At 37.4% G+C, this 20,445-nt stretch overlaps 2 protein-coding genes across 4 annotated transcripts in view; both read left to right on the plus strand.

Annotated features, from left to right (window-relative positions):
* Positions 1-352: 352 nt before the first annotated feature.
* nt5c3a (5'-nucleotidase, cytosolic IIIA) lies at positions 353-14,761 on the plus strand. Of its 2 annotated transcripts, none has more exons than XM_041987337.1 (8): positions 353-567; positions 11,698-11,796; positions 11,952-12,021; positions 12,148-12,280; positions 12,407-12,496; positions 12,610-12,772; positions 12,896-13,096; positions 13,464-14,761. In XM_041987337.1, exons 1-8 carry the CDS (start codon positions 430-432, stop codon positions 13,563-13,565), a joined length of 996 nt encoding a protein of 331 aa, XP_041843271.1. In that variant the 5' UTR covers positions 353-429; the 3' UTR covers positions 13,566-14,761. The 2 variants fall into 2 exon arrangements, with proteins under 2 accessions (XP_041843271.1, XP_041843273.1); XM_041987339.1 differs by lacking the exon at positions 353-567 and adding an exon at positions 9,500-9,530.
* Positions 14,762-16,087: 1,326 nt separating this feature from the next.
* bbs9 (Bardet-Biedl syndrome 9) overlaps positions 16,088-20,445 on the plus strand; it is a 170,332-nt gene continuing 165,974 nt past the window's right edge. For both annotated transcript variants that reach the window (XM_041987334.1, XM_041987335.1), the window contains exons 1-5: positions 16,088-16,181; positions 17,436-17,554; positions 17,938-18,088; positions 19,908-19,972; positions 20,099-20,212. In XM_041987334.1, coding sequence (XP_041843268.1) covers positions 17,443-17,554; positions 17,938-18,088; positions 19,908-19,972; positions 20,099-20,212 — 442 coding nt within the window. In that variant the 5' untranslated portion in view covers positions 16,088-16,181; positions 17,436-17,442. The remainder of the gene's footprint in view (positions 16,182-17,435; positions 17,555-17,937; positions 18,089-19,907; positions 19,973-20,098; positions 20,213-20,445) is intronic.

A 20,445-nucleotide genomic window follows, 5' to 3' on the forward strand; every position in this document is an offset into this window, starting at 1 on the left:
ATGTGTAACAATAATAATATAAGACGGTAATAATACCAATAATATAATTATCTCAATAGAGCATTTCATTTATGGACTCTGAATGAGTCTCTTTAGTCTAATATGCTCAAACCAAAAAATAACTTCTGGAGACTCCTTTACGTGTCGATGGATCGATAAAAATTAAGCAGATTCTCACAACAAAAAGAAAAGGTAAGCGCATTCGTTTAGATTTTTGCTAGCTACGATGTTGTTGCTACGCAACATAAAATATACGACGTGTTTCAAACAATTAGGGTGTTTCATGTTGTATTTTCTATGGTAACTGCTCGTGTTTTGTATAGACGATCTTTGGTTGCGTGTTTGCACTAGGTTTGCACCAGTAGGGAGGCGGGGAAGGACGGGACTTTTTGGGCGGCGGGCCGGTTGGTAGCAAAGCAGCGGACCGTCATGGACAGGACGGCCGTGGTTAAGGTCGGCGCCGCGGCCAGCGCGAGCGTCTGTGCCCTGGTCGGCGGTGTGGCACTAGCACAGTACATTGTTGCAAAGAAAAAACGAGCGGGCAAGAAAACTAAGATCATAGAGATGGTGAGTAAAACTACACTCTAACTGCGTTTTTAAAGCTGATAAAGACAGATAAGAAACGGGAAGTGTAAGTTACAGAACTTCAAAACAAAGCTGCATTCCTTATAGTTTTAAAGGGCTCTGCCGCGCGTGGTTAAATTTATTGTGAAAGTAATGACCGGAAAGTGAACGGCAGTTTGTGGGCTGCCTTGACAATTGTGGACTTTAGCTGTGTTGTGCGCAAGCGCACTGGTTCATCAAAATAGCAACTGTTTTTAGAGGTCACTAGCCAGTTTTTCCTCAACATAAAGAGCAAGCTGCATTTCTATTACACACAGCTGACATCTGTCAGTGGCGACAGCACCTTCACTTCATGCTGAGCCTCTGTGTTTTGTTGAATGGACTGCATTGCATGTTATGCAAGCTTCTGCAGAACATAAAGTACTATCAGCCCTCCAGAAATCAGCATCATTGCAGGAACCAGTTCTTTTTTTTTCTAACAAACTCTTTTAGGTTTCTGTAAAGCAGTATATATGTATACATATCCACATTCTAAAACGTAACTGCTTCTTCCTGTAGTCACCACAATAGATGGTTTCCTGCATCGCTTTCTGTCCTCTTCATCTTCCTGTGTCATGCCAAACACTTGCATTTCGTCTGACAACAAATCCAAAAATTACACCCCTCCTCTCTTGTCTAGCCATTCTATTTTTAGCCCAGTTATCCAGTATAACCAGTAGCTGTCCTTTGCACGTTTTCCAACCAGCTCAATCTTTTACTTTGTCTTGTTTGAGCTAAGCTGTCTCTGATATACACATTCCTAATCCTGTCAGTCCTTATTCCCGTCAATGTAAATCTTAGCATTGTTGACTCACGGTGCCTTCGCTTCTGCCACCCTTTTGTCAGTGGCACAGTCTCCAACCCCGTATTACATAATCGGACACACTGCTATCTAAAACCGTCTTTTTAATTCATGCAGGAGTCCTTGTCTTGATATACTCTCCCAGCTTCTCTAAGAGCGTAATTAGCAATATTTCCGTGCATCTCATCTCCATCAGGGATGATCAGCAATGAGACTAAACCAGCTTGCCACCTAAAATCTTCTTTTAATTGGTCCAACTTAGTCCATCAGTTGACTTTCATGTATTTAAAACGGCGTGAGCAGGAGAGAAGATCTAGAGAAGCTTTCACATGACCACGTGTTGCTCTTTCCACGCTGAAATACTTTAGTTTCATTAACAAAGCTGGAAAGATTAAGAGAGATATATTTAAGCCCTCCAGAGCTGTCTACATGAATTTTACTGAGCATGTTTGAAAGTAAGTACTGCCAGCTAATGTTAGCACTAACTAAAATAAATAAATAAATAAAAAGTCATTTTGGGATATTAAAAACCTAACGATTAAAGGGATAAAAGCCACCATACCAGGCAAAACGATATTCTCTGCTCTTTTGCTAATCCAGTCTGCTGGTGAAAGAATTAAACTGGGATCAAGTTGCCACTGTGGCTGCTGTAGAGACAGCTTCCTGCTGTGATCCTCAGCATGGAAACATGTGACCATCTGCTTTTGAAGATGCCTGACCCTGTGAAGAAACGCTAAACATCCGTTCTGAATCCAACAAAGTCCAACAAAAACACACTTACCTAAAGGTAATTTGGTCTGTAATTTCAGTCTCACCAGAAACATGTTGTTTGTTTAATTACTCACACTTTCAACCCCAATCTCAAGTAAAGATCATGATCTTAAATGAAGGGGAAAAAAAGAAAGAAAAGAAAATTGCATGTTTATAAGGAAATAGTTATTTAAACTGGGCCTATATAACATGGTCTGTATTAACATGCATTAATGCAAACAAGACATAAATATCCAGAATAGCTCTGACTTGAATTTATTTATATTTTTGGTTTGAATTGTTCTAAATAGTGTAAGATTTGCTATTATGTTGGCACCGTTCTCAGTGGCGTTTAGCTTTAGATCGCCTGTTAGGGAAAACCCCTGATTCTCCAAACTTTTAGTGCTTTGACTGTTGTTTACTGCAGATAAGATGATGCTTACTCATAAGAACTTCACAAAACCCTGCCTCAAAAAGGGATTTAAAAAAATTATATATATATATCTAAAATGTGTAATTTCTCTCCCAGACCTTTACTTATGAGGACATCTCAGTGCCAAAACAGGGCTTTAAATGGATAAGTTTAGACCTATTTTTTACAAATGAAATTACATTTCTTTTGTTATTACAGTTATAATAAAGTACACTATTGGTAATCAGTACTTTATTTTAAAAAGTACTTATATACATTGTGTGTTGACAGTGATATATATTTTATCTTTGGTTACAGCTGAAGTTTCTCTCCCATCTGGTATGTTTCATTATGTGCTCCCCCCACCAACTCCATGATAAAAGCTTGAGTTTAGGACCACCTTGTGATTGAAAAGTCACCAAACAGTGGGTGCACATTGTTTCAGCTGTTATCAGTCAGATCCACCACTTATTCTGTTTTCAGAAGACTAAAATAGACTTGCCTTCTACTAGATACCCAATCAAGCTATTTGAATTAGTAAGTAAGTGACACAACCTTTCTTGTCAGGAACTGCTGCCCAAAGTAATTTACATTTTCGTCTGTACATTATGCCAATTTGAAGATTAGTTGCTTGCTTAAATATGTATTTATATAGACATTTAAGCACCCAATGATTAATACTTACTACTGTAATCTTTGTGTTTTGGATTATCCCTTTCCCTTTGCCAGTATCTATGTGCTGACAGTGTTAAAAAGAAACAAATCAAGACAGAAAGGTTTCTCCTAGGGATCAACATGCAGTTTGTGTGATCACTACATTTGAAGTCTTCAAAAGAAGTTTCTTCTGATCCAGGCACAGCACATGAGTGGTGTAGTCTCATTATGATGAGATTAAAGATCAACAACTGTGATGTTAGATGAGATTACCAGATCCAAGGTCCTCTTAATCACAGCAGCACCTCAATATATCTGTTTGAACATTGTGCCTTGTGTCAGCCTTATCTTGAAAGTGACTTAATTTATGCGCTCATCTGAACTTTTGATACCATGATCTTGTCCCCGAATAATCTCCTTCCTTTTACAATGACTTTATTTTTTCCTTTTTTTGGGCAATAAGTGTTTTAATGGCTACAAATAGTCAACAAGTTTATCACAATGAAAACATCTTAAATGTCATTTTCATGAAGCTGAATACACCTAGTCTTTTTTTAATGTGGAAATTAATAAAGTTTTTAAAGAATTAGCTAAGACATAAGGTGTAAGAGGTTAGGTTTAATCCTGCATCCTTTTGGTGCATCCTGGTCGGTCACTGCTATGTTTCTCTTGCATCTTTTGGTACTTTTTGTGGTTGCTGGTGTTTTTCCCTCTGTTGACCTCTGGAGGGCAGACCTTGAGTAACTTATTCCTTTGCACTTACACCAAACCTCGCTGCACAGTTCTAGTTTTTTTTTACAGCTACCATCGAACTGTAGGTCCAATTATTAGGTTTCCACAGAGGGAACAAGACTAAATAATACCAGGTTTCTTGGGTTTAGAATTATCTAATGAATTCAGTGCAATAAATGATAGAGATGTATGACTCCCCGTTCATGCACATCATGAAAGGGAGGAGTTGTTGTGATGATGATACTGTGATGATAAGGATATGTATGGGCATGTTGGATTCCTTTTATGTGCTCTCCAATTAAGATAAGTAAGAAGATTTAGTAAGAAGTATTTATTTTGTAATTGACAATTAAGAGGTTCCATAAAAAGAATTGAATAATTGAAATTAGATATAAATGGTCTTTTCCATTTTTGCAATTTAAAGCTTGAACTTGGGTGGGTCAGCTTCTTACCAGGTTCACCCAGTCTTCTCCTAGCAACCATGCTTTGTTATCATAAGCAACAGATGGCCATCACTATGACAACCACAGCGGGTGCTGATCTGGGTACAGTTATTGGAAATTGAAGGAAACCCTTGATGCATAAATCTCCCCCCGGGTCAAACATTAGTCATACAGGCCTTTCTTGCTTTTAGAAAATGTTTACAATAAAAATATAATGAGTGGTTGCAGCTTGGATGTGCAGTTATAGAAAGTTATCGTATGTGAAAGTGTATGAAGCTTCTACTTGATATGTTAGATAATTATATAACTTATTGTGAAGGTTTGAGTTTGGGTGTATATTAAATGGCTCATAGGAAAGGTTCCTCCTCCCTGTGGTTTACCAATAAGCAGCAACCTTTATTACTCAGTTAAGTTGATGATTGTGTAATAGATCTATAATTGTGTTTGTAGCAACTTTGTTTGGCCATATAATTAAACCCTGAAAGATAACATCTCGTTTCTATACTTCATGGATAAACATGGCAGACATAGCAATATTTTATCAGAGAATTATGGATTTGTTTGGCAAAAAATACAGTTGTAGCAGGAAGAGCAACAGGTGGATTAGTCACAGATGTACAGAAGGTGTGAGAGTAGTTAAAGTGTACTAGCAGAAGTTTTATCAGTTACAGCTGGAATGCTATCAACTTGGGAATTATGTTGTTGTTGTTGCAGTAACATTAGTAATAGTAAGTTGTAGTTACCTTACCTGTTGTAGAGAGATCTGCATGATCAATGACTGTAGTAATAAGATGTAACTTTAGTAATAAATGGCTAAAGTTGCACCAACATTATTAGATGGAAGGGTAATGATAGAAATAGCATGGACTGCGGTTTAGTCACTATGAGCACACCTAGTTGTCTAAGGTGTATCTGGTTTAAGCAACATTGCTGGGATTAGTCATCACTCAGGTTGTCTCCACAGCAGCTTGTACCTCAGTAACCTCTGTTATGATCCATCAGACAGGAATGGGATATCAGAGAAGTGGTTTGCTGCATTCCTCACTAATGCTGTAATAAGCTAAAAAGACACTCAGACAATTTATTAGTACAAATAATGATCATAATTTTCTCAATGTCCTGCTGGGACATGCAAATTCGAATTTCTAACAATGTTGGGAAATTATTAGTACCCTGCAGCTTCTGGCTGGCAACCTTTAAGCCTCATTCCTTACCTCCTTATATCTCCTTTTTTTGTTTGATGATTGCCCTGAGACCACATGAGTATTGACATCTACACTGGTATTATCAGCTCAGGCCCCTCTGTGGGAGGTAATAATTGAACTGTTTCTATTCTAATGTGATGTGTAACAGCACTTGAGACTTTGTCATCAGCAGTGTCTGAAATTAACTTTTTACGTCATCAGCCAAGTAAACAAATCAGGAAGCACAGCCAATTTAATCAGCTGAAAACCTCCATCATCAGGCTCATTGGTGTGCATCTAACCCTCTTCTCTGTGTGGTTCATGGAGTCTGGTCTGCTGGCACCATAGCATCACCTGTATTCTGTGAAGTCTTGCCTTTCCTGTGACTCTGAATAGTTTCAGTTTGGTTTTATAGGGTTCTAAGAAAATGACATGAGACACAGTAGGGAAACTAATTGGGAAGGTATTTATTGTTTGTTGTTTGTTGGATCTGAACTTTATCTGTGCTCAACAGCTCTGAGGGTCAGAATTTACCACAAGGTTATGGTTAGAAGTACAGCACCCTTTTTGGGAAGTTCAGCAAACTGTGTGTTCACAGACAAAATATCTGGAAGTGTTCCTGAGACCATGCAGTGATATCCATGACAGAATTGTGCCTGTTTTTGATACATTGCCAGTTTAAGGACCCAACGAGTACAGGTATTCATCTTTTTGTTTTTAGTCATGTCCCATGTGAACGGTGGTACTAAGATTATTCACATCTTTTGAGTACATTATGATTTGTAGATTATAGAAAACTTAAAGTTGTTGCCGTGCGGAACAGCTGTCCAAATTCTGAGGGACTCTGCCTCTCGAAAGTGCTCTTTTTATACCCAGTCATAATGTTGACATGTTGCCAGTTAATCAGATCTGTTGCATCATGTTTCTCCTGCTGCTTGGTATCAATGTAATGTACTTTACCATCCTTTTATTTCCCAATCTCAACTTTTTTAGAAATTCAAGGTGAGTTAGTATTTGTCTTGAAATAGTCAAATACTTAAGGGTAATTTTTTTGTTTGTTTGTTTTTCTTATTAATAAAATATTGGTTTACGAGTTTTGCAAATCATTGCATTATGTTTTTATTTATGTTTTAAACATTATCCCAATTATTTTAAGACCGGGGCTCTAGATTAAGTTTAGGAAGTTGAGATAATCCGGCTAAAGAAAACATTATGCCCGTGTAGGAGCCAAGTGAACTTTAAATGACAGGAATTTGTGCATGTCAGGCATTGCATTTCTTTTAATCTTTGTTTTTTTTTTAATGCACTTGTATTGCTTTCTGCACCCTGCTGTCATGTTTTGTGTAAAGCACTTTAAATTATTGTACATGAAAAGTGTTATACAAATAAATTTGCCTTGCCTTAAGACAAACAGCACAGGACAGAAGGGACAAACCTGTAAATCACACTGAGGCAAAGCAACTACACATAGTTTTTTATGACATGACTATTTTGGTCACTACATTTACTCACCAGTGTGGATGGATAACCTTCCCAGATTTACTTGACTAATGGGAATTCTACACAAGCTTGGCATGTGTTTATTTTGGACCTTGCTTGCATTGCAGTAACGAGACCTTTTCCATGCTTGTGCTGAGATTAAAGGTGAAACAAGTTTCTAGAGAGTAGAAAACAGCTTTGCAGAGGGTAATATATGCACCAGTCATCATCAAAGTTACATAACATATATCCAGTGTTGTTTTACCTCTCGATATACCTCTTTAAACCTATTGATAATCCCGAATTCCATTAAGTTTTAGTCATTCTAATATTAGTATTAAGGAGACACATAAAACAGTTATCATATTAGATGCCTTATAAGTGTTGCTATGTGTTTGTTTTTGCAAGCTGTATTTGAGCAGGGGATACAGATAGGCCAAGGCAAATGAAACAGGAGTGTATCTCAACAGATGGAGTACAATACCAACAACTGGAGCTGCCGTGTGAGCCTGATGTACTTCAGGGACCTGATGGTGAGATGTAATGAGAGAGTTGACCTAAATTTTAGGAGTTGTCGCGTGACAGTCAAGGTCATCAGAGGAGAGGACGAGGTTGTCTCATGTTCCAGTTGCCAGTCGTCTAACAGCAACAACAACAGCTGTACAGGCAGCAGGAGACAAAGCTGTGTTCAACAGAAATGATGATGATGATGAAAACACTTCATTCAGACATCCTAAACATAGCAAATAGTAATAATAAATAAACAAAAACACCACATAAATGTCTGAAAATGAGTGGGGAGAAGCCAAAGCTTATTGAGCCCACCTCCCAAATCAAGCCTGGGGTCAAATTTCACACAATTCTCTTAAAAAAAGTAATATGTCCCTACCTGCCTACCTGCATCCACTGGGTAAAGATTGTATTGCAATATGCTAAAAAGGATTCTCTCAGTAATCTGATAGATAACAATTTTTGTGGTTGTTTTATTTATTTATTTATTTATTTTAAGCTTTATGTTTTAAGATGATATATTCTTTCTGATAAATGTTGGGTTGGGTTAGGGTTAGGGTTAAATACCAATCACTGCATTTGTTCTGACTAATATGTTTAAATCTTGGGTATTCTGTAGCTTATGTCTACTTTCACTGAGGCACAGTTTTACCTTTTAATGAAGTTTCTACAAATGTTGTTTTGACTATGTTAAAAGCTGCACAATATCATCATGCACAACATCCATATTGTAAAGGGTACTCACAATATCACAAAGACATTTTTTATTTGAAACAAGACAAACACAAGTGTATTGATGAAGGTGCAGAAGTGCAATGAAGCAAGTTTATACACCTTGGTTTTTGCACCATATGTTGAAGTTTGTTTATGTGTTGTATGTCATATAGTTGTTACAAAATTTTCAACAAAAGCATTGCATGGTTTTCTAAAAGCATGCCGCCATTTCAATGGCATATTTCATGTTATATCTTATCTATAGCATACACATGGGTTCCAACCTTTTTAGGATATGGTACCATTACATTTTATGAAGTATTTTGTTGTGCACAGTTGTAGTTTTACTACCGTAGACCCACATCACAGTGTGGCTGGATTCTTGTTGCGGCGTGTTTGTCTGTTCTTATGTTTTTTACGAATTTCATGTATCTTACCTTCATCTCATGATAAAATAGAAATGGGAGGTAATATATTTGGAATTCTGCTGTACCCTAAATCTCATCCACCTCAAACTGCTAATTATACTGATATCTCTGTTGATCTGACATTATACTGAATCCACAAATGCAACATCAGCTAAAAAAAAACATACACGTATTCTTGGAGTTCATTTCTTTCAGTCTAAAGGCCTCACAGACATGTTTAGACACAACCAGTAATGTACAGACTCTGTAGTTCTTTGACAGCCAAATTTTAAAGCAGCAGCAGACAGATAAGCATGAGATATTGTAAGATATCTGTACGTGTGTGTGTGTGTGTGTCTGAATGAATGCATGCAAACCATATCCATAGCTGATATCCGTTACGTGTGACTGGCCATTGTTGGACCAAATGACCCAACGCTCATATTGAACCTTAACCCTTTCAGGCTTTCAGGCTATTTACTGCATGTGTGTGTTGGCATGCAGAGGTTGTGAGTTTAGAAATGTGTGTACTCAGCAGTAGTAGTCCTAAAGCGAGCGCAGCCCTGCTAATTGATTTTTAAATGCTACTTCAACTCTGCTGGCCCCATTCCACATCTATTTGTAGTGTACTGTGTTTGTGTGAGTGTGTGCTGACATGTGTCAGCTAGAATTGTGACTGTATTTGTGTGCTTGAGCCTGTACAGGGGGGAGGGGTTATGTTGTCTAATCTATTTTAGTCAACGCCCCCTTCACCCCCGCCTGTTTTAGGAGATATAAAAACCCTGCGCAGCTACACAATCTTTTCTTCACTCTTGTTGTGGGTGAAACAACAGGCCAGAGGTAAGCTTGTGTGTTCTTGTGTGCAACTGGTTTACTTGCTGTAGCCCCTCTTTGCATGACATTAGAATACTTGAACCATTTGCATCATACTTACTGCCTCTTATTTGAACTTTTTATGTCTAATATTGCAATGTTTTAGGATGCTTTAATTGGGGAAAATAATGTCTATGAAAGTGTGAAAGATGTTTATTTAAGAAATTAGGTAAAGGAGTGATATTTTTTAGTATTCAAATTCTTCAGGATTTAGTTCTGCATATGTGTAAGTGGTATAATGCTGTTTACTTACAGGAAATGCCTGTCCTCCAAAAACCTTTTTCTATTTTCACACTAGAGGTTCCATGAGCCTGCAAATGTATTGTATTTAGACAGGCTGGCCATGTCACTATACAGTCAGTTTTTTTTTACTTTTAAACAATGACCACAAATACAATCTTTGGTCAGCCAAACTGAAACTGAAGAACTTGCTTTGGGATGCTTTATAGACACATCATAAAAAAAGACTTTGATTTATTTTTAGCTTGTGTTCTGAGTGTCGTGTATCTGTTGGTCATTTTTTATGTACCGCTGAGTCAAATTCTGATTATGTAAGAAGATGTGTGTGTATCTGCACTCTTGGTTGTTTGCTTTTCATCAAATCTTTTGACACGTACTGTAACGTAATTAAATCTTCAGCCATTAGCCCAATAACATAGTATATGATGTTATGTTTTTTGCCTAAAATTTGCTACTCATAGAATATTGCCCTTATATATATATATATATATATATATATATATATATATATATATATATATATATATATATATATATATATATATATATATATATATGTATATATATATATGTATATGTATATATATGTATATGTATGTATATATATATAGATATATATATATGTATATATGTATCACAATATTTATACATGACCATGTCACAAGCAGCTTATCATACTTGTTCCTTACTTGTGAAATAATAGATATGGTGTAACTTGGATTTTCTTGTTACTTAACAGCTTATTTTACCATCTTAACACAAACACACAGCCTGGGCCTGCAGGTGATTATGGCAGCATTTGATCTGGTCTCATTTTCTGTCTTATATAATGGGATTTCTGTCCATTATCATCTGGTCCAGGAAAAATGTCTAAACTGTTTGTTAAGCCATATTAAGGAAATCAAGCCTTGATTGTTTAAAAGAAAAACTTCAGTCTTCAGAGAGCCTTACTTGTAGCAGTGATGATATTAGTTTTTCCTTCTTCTGTTTGTGCGCCATCTGTTATCCATCCCCCGACCTCTCTGTACCTCTTTAAAACTATCAAAAGGGTTAAAACCACACCAAGATTTGTGGAATATAAAAACATCTCCCTCATCCCAGTAAAGAAAAAACAACTGGGCTTAAGAAGTGACAAATCCCAATTCCTGAGCCAAATCCAAACTTGAGCTTTACACCATGCAGCAGAGCTGAAGTTGATGAGATGAAGTTACAGGGGCTGAAGTTCACCTCCACTCTGCAGGGTGTTGCTGTGGCTGTTTGTGTAACCATTCAGCTAGTTATACAACCCTGACAGATTCCAAGCATCAGCTGTTTAAAGACACTGAAACTCCTTACAGGAATGTGTGTGTTGTGTCTGAACTGGGGGACACTATGTTCTGCTGCTCTGCTGGAGGCAATGTCGTAAAAAAATCTTGCAGTGTGGTTTGAGTAGTTTGGTATGATGTGTGTATGTAGGACATGTAGACAGGTCATAACTTGTAGTCTCCTTAGTCTTTGGCACACTTTGAACACATAAATTGCAGTCTAAATTAAAATTGGTTCTCTACAGTCAAATACCTCAGTTGTACTCTGCAACTTCACCACTAAGGGGCGGCATGGCTCAGTGGGTAGAGTGGTCGTCCTGCAGCCCAAAGGTTGAGGATCGATCCTGGCCCAGAGTACTCAGGTCCATGAGCAAGACACCAAACCCCTAATTGCTCCTGATGGGTCATGGTCGAGCACCTTGCATGGTAGCTTTCGCCATCATTGTGTGAATGTGTGTGTGAATGTGAATGTGATGTACATGTAAAGCGCTTTGGATAAAAGCGCTATTTAAGTACAGGCCATTTACCATTTACCATTCACTAGATGTCACTTGCCCTAACAAAATGCTTCTTTCCCTGTGGAACTCTAGATGCCTCAGTTTGAGAAAGCGACAGTCCACATGAGGGACCCAGAGAGGGTGGAACAGATAATCTGTGGGCTCATCAAAGGAGGAGCAACCAAACTGCAGGTAGATTAAGTCCTTGATCACTGTTTAGAGTGATCATAGAGAACTACATTAAATTGGGGAAAATACTGCGTCAATTCACCTAAAATAGCTGATTTAAAAGTTTTCAGCTGATTGAACTTGTGTCTGTTTAAAAAAAATGTTCTTGATTGTTTCAGATCATCACAGACTTTGACATGACGTTAAGCAAATTTGCTGTGAATGGCAAACGTTGCCCGACGTGTCACAGTAAGTATAACAAAGAGACATTGGTACTGATTTCTTAATATTATACAGTCATTTGCGGCATCTTTATTTGAGCCATTCTTTTGAAACAGACATTTTATCTTATGTTTTTCTGTTCTGACTCCATAGATATCATCGATAACTGCAAGCTGGTAACAGATGAGTGTAGGCAGAAGCTGTTTCAGCTAAAAAATAAATATTATCCCATTGAGATTGACCCTTACCTCACAATGGAAGAGAAATATCCCTTTATGGTAGAGTGGTAAGTCAAAAACATCTGCAAATTCATGCCTATAACAGTCACTGTGTCATGAAACAAACACAATCACTTATTTTATGTCTACTTTGAGATGTAGTACTTCTTTTCTAAATATAATTTTATTTAAAGGTATTTCAAGTCCCACTCGCTACTCGTGGAGCAGCGGTTAGAGAAAGATAAACTGCCTGAGGTGGTGAGAGAGTCTGATGTTGCACTCAGGTATTTAAAGAGAATGAGATAAAGGAGCCTGTGTGTGCAGTGTTTGTTAACTAAACCAGAGACAGGGATAAACTGATGGAGACCACTTTGTTCTTCCCTGTGTTTGTTCACAGAGAGGGCTTTGAGCAGTTCTTTGACCGCCTGCATCAGCACAATGTGCCTGTCTTCATTTTCTCCGCTGGCCTGGGAGATGTCCTAGAGGAAATCATGCGTCAGTCCGGAGTCTACCACCCTAACGTCAAAGTCGTCTCTAACTTCATGGACTTTGATGAAAATGTAAGCTCTGCAAGAAAGACCGGCGCCCCTGTCCTGTGTGCGGTGTTTACAGTTCAGCCACACTTCACGACTAAGAAATGGAGTCTCTGACATTGTGTTCCTGGCCTTTTCTTTGTTACGCAGGGCGTCCTGAAGGGTTTCAAAGGCGAGCTGATCCATGTGTACAACAAACATGATGGCGCCCTGCGGAACACAGATTACTTCAAGCAGCTGAAAGAGTACTGCAACATCATCCTGCTGGGTGACTCAATGGGAGACCTGAGCATGGCCGACGGTGTCCCCAATGTAGACAACATCCTCAAGATCGGATTCCTCAATGATAAGGTGCAATCATGAGACAGTCAATTCAGTTTCTGAAGATATTTTTTGTATTTATCAATCAAAATTCATGAGATGAGCTGTTATTTTAATATCTGGTGTCAATAATCTCATTTTAGATTCAACTCTCATGCATCTTGGAGATATTGCATAAGTTAATAGTGAATGCAATAAAAATTGTTTCATTTTCACTGTACATTTGTATCAGCGCCTTTTTTAGAAAGCAAGTAAAAGTGAAATTATTTTTGAATGCAAAACATTGTATTCTAAAACCCTAAGTGTCTCCACAGTGCTGGCTGCTGTGGCTGCACGGAGGTCTGTGGCTTAAAGCTCAAGTGCATTATTAACAAATTGTTTCCTCTCTCGTTCGCAGGTGGAAGAAAGACTGGACAAATATCTGGACTCTTATGACATCGTCCTTGTGAAGGATGAGACTCTGGAAGTGCCCAATGCCATTCTCCAGAAGGTTCTATAAGCTCACCCTCCTCAGTTTAAACCCCAAACCCAGATCCCACTCAGTTTTTTTTCTTCCATCTTCTCTCCTGCAGCCCCAGGCCAGTCAATCTCTTGACATACTTTGAATCCCTCAACTCTATTCAGATCAAACCAGCATTTTGTGTTCCGAACACTACCAACCTCGGACTCCCCCTCCCTACAAAGCCTTTTTAAGGACATTGTATATCTCCTGAATGAACTGTTTTTTAAGTAATAGTAACAGCATCATTTGCATGTCTCTGATGTGTTTTGTCAGTTTGAATCGTTTCTCATGTTTTCTCTCATCAAGTCATTTTGTTTTAAAAGAAAAGTGAGACAAAAAGAAAACACACAATCTCACTCCATCTTAATAATTTACAGATTATTGTAATCATAGTTATTCCTAGAAGCATTTTTGATAATTTAATGTTTGTACAGGATACACCAGGTGCCCACAGAAGGACACTTTTTTGGGGGGACTTTTCCCAGCATGCCTGTTAGCTCAGTCACATAAATTATTTGACCGGGCTGTTAATTGTCCATCTGGTCAATGTTTCAGAGTTATATGTTTGATTTAACTCACATCTGTGAAAAGTAGTAGTTAAAAAGGGTAGCAGTAATTCATGTTAATGGACCTTGGAAAATGCATTTCCTAAAAAAAACAAATTGAATATCATGCTCAGTGACAGCAGCCACATAGTGACAGTTTGCTTAAATTAGATTAAAAAACTATTTATTTTGTCACTATGAAAATCACAAGGTCACAAGGAAAGAGAGAAAATGCACTTTAAATTCTTTGTATGGGGAAACTGAATCCTCTGTATATGAGCACATGTGGCTCCAGCTTTAATTTGTTGATGTAGGAATAGCTTCTTGCACAAAAAAGCCATGTTTACATAAACTTTTCTTTTTTGCTTTAAAACCCTAATGTGCTAATTTGATATAATTTTTACACACACAAGAAAAAGAAGAAGAAGAAGCAAAACTAAAACATTTATGGCAAATACCACTTTCCAAACAATATATTCTCTGGTTAGCTTGTTTATTCATGCATCCTCCATGTTGGCCTGTAAGGTAAGAGGCATTTTTTAGTGCTACAGTTGACCTCTAGTGGTAATTGGTTTGAACTACAATAGTAAAATAAAAAAAAAAAAGCCTGACACGATGCCTTTTTGGTTTTCACCTGTAAAGTTAATAGTATATCATAAATATTTCACCATTGCAATGGACAAAGGAGAACACTGCTGTATGTGACTCCGTAAAACCCCAGCATAAGAGCTGCTGAGTTACTTTTTGTTCTGTGGTTAAAATTGGGCACTGTCTCTAAACTGCTATATTTTTTTGGGCAGTTTCCACAAAAAAATATCACATTCTCTGTTTGTGACAACATGTTGTGTTAAAGGTTCCCCTTGAATTTGTATGTGTTTTAATGTGCTGCTATCATTTGCATGTTGCCTTTTCTTATTAAGTTGGTAAGTTTGTTTACATATATATATATATATATATATATATATATATATATATATATATATATATATATATATATATATATATATATATATGATGGGAAAATATGGGAAATTATGTCATACTGTATATCTGCAAGATATATGGACATTATATATTGTTTCACTGCATTTGAGAAATTACAGCGATTTTGACTGGTATGTTTTATTTTTATAAAGAGATGGCTTCCTTTTAATGGTGTGAGTAAAACATGCAATAAAAAGTCGTTTTTCATGTGTATTTTCCATTCAATCTTTTAAATGTAGAAATTGGAATTATTACTTTCAAATACATATATAATTGTATCAGAACATTTCTGGCATGAGTAGGTCTTATTTTATAAAGAATGTAAACCATATGTGTGTAAATATGTTGTGATGTATTACTTAGTTAATTTAGTGTAAGTATAACTTAGTTAATTTCTTTGAATGAATCTAAAAGTGACATATTTTCATTTGTTTATTTAATCAGAAAGAGAAAGAGAGAGAAGTCCCCCTGCAACCCTGCATTGGAATGATTGGGTCTGTACCAAAAGTCTCTGTTAGAATGACAGTTATAAATGCGATTGTTTTTCATTTACTTATTGAGATATTCAGCAGTTCCTAAACTGATGATGTACCTACGTAAACACAAGTTTGATGCTACAGCTGTTTTTTGTTTGGCCTGAATGAAATGGTACATTTTTAATCAAATGTTGGATGGTAGAGCTGTTGGACTCTATTTAAGTGATAGAGTAAGTATTTAACTCAACCACAAATCTGAATGCAGGATTTTGATGCAGGATACCTGAAATTACTTAACACACATAAATGTATCCATACATTACACTTTTTAAGGATTGCAGAAAAAACTGAGAAAATTTTCTGTAAAAAAATGGGAAAACCTAACACCTACTCAAATACTGATTGTCAAAGGAACAAAAAAAGGCTGCGTCAAGGTAAAACTCATTTTCCCGTCATTCACTCTATTTCCGTTCCTGCGCACAAGCTCCCGGCTTCTCCGTTTAGCGTCAGTGCCATGACAACAGAGCGATGGCTCCTAGCAAAAGGGTGAGAAATGTGATGTGTGTTTGAACGAGGAGCACCAAACGCAAGCTACCGTTTTTATGAAGGTAAGAAAAGCCAGAAACAACGTGGAATGTATTTTGTTATTAACGAAATAAAGCAAGAAAACTGTGGAGATAACAGCGACACTACTTCTGACCTATTAGCTAGTACTCCGGTAAGTTGTGGAGCTAGCTAATTAGCCGCGGCTAAGCTAAAGTTAAATCAGTCAACTTTACGTTTGCTGCAAGGTAATTTACCTGTGCAGGCTACCTCCTGTCGAGCCAGAAATAAAACGGATCCAATGTGTGTCATTAACTGCTTCTATTGTACCGACATAGAGGAAGAGGGTGCTTCCTAAACATCGACTCCCCCCCCCGAATGAAATAAGAAAATAAATCCCCAGGTGTGTGGTTATGAGCTTCTTAATCCCAACAGTATTTACAGTAGTTTCTACTTACGCAGTTGGCGCAAGTAAAGTTTTAATTGTTATAAATGTCTTAGAATGTGTAATAGACACTGCAAAACATATGGCCAAGTTTTCAATTTCTTATGCTATCTGGTTCATTGGCTGGTTTTTCAGGTCATTTACACTTTTTCTTCATATACAGCTACGTCATGGTGACAGTTGTGCTTATAAATTGCTTGCTGATATTGCTGCTTGAGTAAATTTTATAATAAGAGAAATACTTAATATATATCTGAAATGATATTTCTGAAATTATTGCTGGTGTTCTGATAAAAGTGCAGACATTTTGAACCGGCTTCATCTTAGCTGAAGACAATTTTTTTTATGTACTGCAAAAGATGTTCTTAGCTAAACCACTTCAGCACTGTCCCAGGCCTTCAAGGCAGTATGTTGTAGATACGAGGGATTCTCTAGGTCTGGATTAACAACCTGTTCCACCTGCTCAGCATTTAGCAAGTAGAAAAGCTGCTTGACCCCATCTACCCCCTCCCCATTCTCCTTCTCAACCGCAGGCGCAATCCTGAGGTCATGTGACTATCTGTCTTTTCTGCATTTGGCTGTCAGTGTCATGCACTAAAGCCTACTGGTAAAGCAGGCAAAGTGGCCGGAGGTTCAAGCTGTCACCCTTGGAGCTGAAGCTCCACCTTTCTTGGTAGGCTGAATATAGAGAAAGCTTTTGTAATTATCCCAAGGAGACTGATTTTGAATTAAAACTGCAAAAAAGTCAATACTTTATTTAATTATTTACTCACCAGTCTGTTGATCTTAAAAGTAATTTTACACATTACACATGCACACTTCCAATCCAAAGCATTCAACACCTCTCATTTTCTGCTTTTCTCCGTCCTTTTAGAGGCACCATGTCTCTGTTCAAAGCTCGTGACTGGTGGTCAGCAGCTCTTGGTGAGGGGGAGGAATTTGACCAGGGATGCCTATGTGTTGGAGATGTGGACAACAGTGGCACAGGGCATGGTCAGTATGTAGTGAGAAGCTAATCTTAACCCCTTGGTGCCTGGTATGACAAAATTACTACAAACCACTTCTGGTCTTTTAATTTTTTTTTTTTTTTTTCATGTAATTATTTTATTTATTATATTTTATTTACTATTATTTATGTTTTTAATTTTTATATTAGGTTATTTATTTTTATTAATTTATTGTTAATAATTTAATATTAAATAGTGTTTATTTTATTCTTTTTGTCTTTTTTCCTTTATTTTTTAAACATGTTCTTCTAATTGTAAATAAATTTAAGCATTAAGGGGTGAACACTTATTTATGATCAGCATATAGACAGCAAGGCCAAACCCGAAATATAATCATGACTGTTGTTCTGTGTTATTAAAAATTTGCAGACAAGATTGTGGTGGGCAGCTACATGGGGATGCTGCGGCTCTTCTCCCCACATACCAATAAATCGAGTGAAGGAGGCCCAGCTGATGCACAGCTCCTAGAAGTCCAGCTCCAAAATGCCATCATCCAGGTTGAAGTGGGGAAGTTTGTCTCGTAAGTAAATCCCGCAAACTTGCGACAAGGTCCTAGTAAAGCGAGCACATCATGTAAGTTAAAAAAAGATAAGATTTATTAATCCCCTAGAGGGGAAGTTTGTTTGCCACCAGACATCACATACATTCAGACAGTACAAACATAGAAACTGTAAAGTGCAGCATAAAAAAAAACACACAAAAAGATACTAAAAACATGGTTCAACATGGAAATTACAAGTGGTCATTAAAAAATGTGACAGCTGCAGGAACAAAGGACCTTTTAAAATGTTCAGTAGAACACTGAGGCATAGCAAGACACTCACCAAACGAGCTTTTAAGACTAATAATAAAAACATGTAGTGGATGGTTTTCTAGAAAAAAAAGTTCTCAATTTGGACCTTGTACAAACACTTATTCCTAGCCGTTTCTTGCAAAACTTTGTAAGAATGTTTTCACACATTGAGAAACAACATGATGCTCTCCCAGTCATGAAGCTTATAGATTCTATTGCTGTTAGACTAGCAGGAAGCAGTGAAAGTCTGATAGGACTTACTATGTACGGTCTAGCTGCCTAATATCTAACAAACTGATTCCTGTATTTGGAGTGTCTTTTGCTTTGTGTGTGGGACAGGGGCCATCGATGGAGAGAACAGTACTGCTGTTAGCTGTCAATGTCGAAAGAGTACACAGCCTAGTTTAGTAGCTATCAAAAGCTTATTTTGTTTCCTTTTTTGTATTTAAAATAAAAGTATGAATATGTACATAAAAACAAAAACAGATTATTTAATTAAAAAGCAACTATGTGTAACGTATACATGTTTGTTATAACCCAGCAAATGTACAACATAGCTACTTGCTCCATATTTACTTCCTGTGGTGTGCTGCCCCTTCACCATCAACCTTGATGGTGTTGCCTTACATTGCCTTACTGTGGCTGTACAGAATCCTCCTGGAAAGTAAGATTTCTGGGAAAAGCTGTGGTTTATCTAAAAGGCATCCCACGTCATCACACCAGGAACACAATCCAACTAAATCAGCCTGTTTGGAAGATGTTATGTTTAGCTGCCTGTGGTTTTTTTGGCACAACATTCTTCACAGTTTGGTGGGCATTTTGGAAGCTGGCCTTGACATTGAAGCATGTTGTAGAGGTTGGGTAGGTGGTGACATGTTGGTGCGGTTTTCTAAGGAACAAAGAAAACTCATGGGACCAGTTCTTGTCTTTTGTTGTTCTTGGACAAAAAGAATAAAATAAAATTAAAAAAAATGTTGCAGTGGTTAAAATTTAGTAAGGTGGCATTTGTTTCCATTCCAATAAGTGGACAGAGCCACTCACAGTGGTTTTGTGGCGGAGTAAATAAGTAACAAATCTCCGATCTACATCACTGGAACAACATCTACTGCTCAACCTTAACCAACATTTAAAACAAAATGGACCAGCTGTTATAGTAATTACTTTACTCAGAAGTGTGGGTTAAAATAAGAGTGGATTCCACCCTGTAGCCGAGAACATGAATTCAACCACAGTGGCAGGAAGCGTCGGCCCTGCTGGAATGTCGGAGGAGAAAACTTCTCCAGCTGCGGCCTGCAGCAGACTCGTTGTCCGGCTCACAAGCTAGCTGTTCCTGCTCAGACTAGGCAGTAATCAGACAGGCAGATTACTGAACAATTTTATCCAACCACCATAACTGACATTAAATCTATTGGGACTCTGGCATCCACATTAATAATATGTTTTCTTTCCCTAATACTTTCCTTCTGATTTTGTCTTTTTGATGATGGCTCTAGTTGTGGCTGTAGTGACTTAATTGAAAAAAACAAATCTTTTGCTGTTTCGACAGGTGTTCAGAGCTTCTTCACTTGGCTGTTCTTCACCCCAGAAAGCTGTCGGTCTATTCTGTTTCAAGTACGAAACATGCAACAAACTGAGCAAATAAAACTTTTCACAGTATTTGAATTATTCATTTTTAGTAGGAATGGTCATTTTCAGATGCATTGTAAACTTGTTTTATGTTTCTTTTTGTAACTGAAGGCACTGCAGGGAATGTGGATCATGGAGATCAGTACCAGATGAAGTTGGTTTATGAGCAAAACTTGCAAAGAACGGCCTGCAACATGACATATGGGACATTTGGAGGAGTAACAGGTATAGATTCTCGACTTGTTTGGGTATGTTAAGGCTGACATGCTGCAGAAATGCCAACCATCTTGACTTTTTATGTTTTTTGTTTTATTACCTATTAAGATAAGACTATTATTACCTCCTTGAAGGCGGAGGTTGTGTTTTCGATGGCGTTGATTTATTTGTCTGGTAGCAACAGAATTCAAAAAGTTATGGATGGATTTTGATTAAATTTTCAGGAAATGGCAAAAATGGAA

Source organism: Melanotaenia boesemani, chromosome 6 (genome assembly GCF_017639745.1).
Source record: "Melanotaenia boesemani isolate fMelBoe1 chromosome 6, fMelBoe1.pri, whole genome shotgun sequence".
In the NCBI taxonomy this organism is placed as follows: Eukaryota; Metazoa; Chordata; class Actinopteri; order Atheriniformes; family Melanotaeniidae; genus Melanotaenia; species Melanotaenia boesemani.

What these genes read in the sequence shown, in the direction of transcription:
- nt5c3a (XM_041987337.1), top strand. Translation starts at nt 430, where the DNA reads ATGGACAGGACGGCCGTGGTTAAGGTCGGCGCCGCGGCCAGCGCGAGC. An exon ending in ACGTTGCCCGACGTGTCACA is followed by an intron (nt 12,022 to 12,147) that starts GTAAGTATAACA and finishes CTGACTCCATAG; the next exon opens with ATATCATCGATAACTGCAAG. An exon ending in GAGTCTGATGTTGCACTCAG is followed by an intron (nt 12,497 to 12,609) that starts GTATTTAAAGAG and finishes GTTTGTTCACAG; the next exon opens with AGAGGGCTTTGAGCAGTTCT.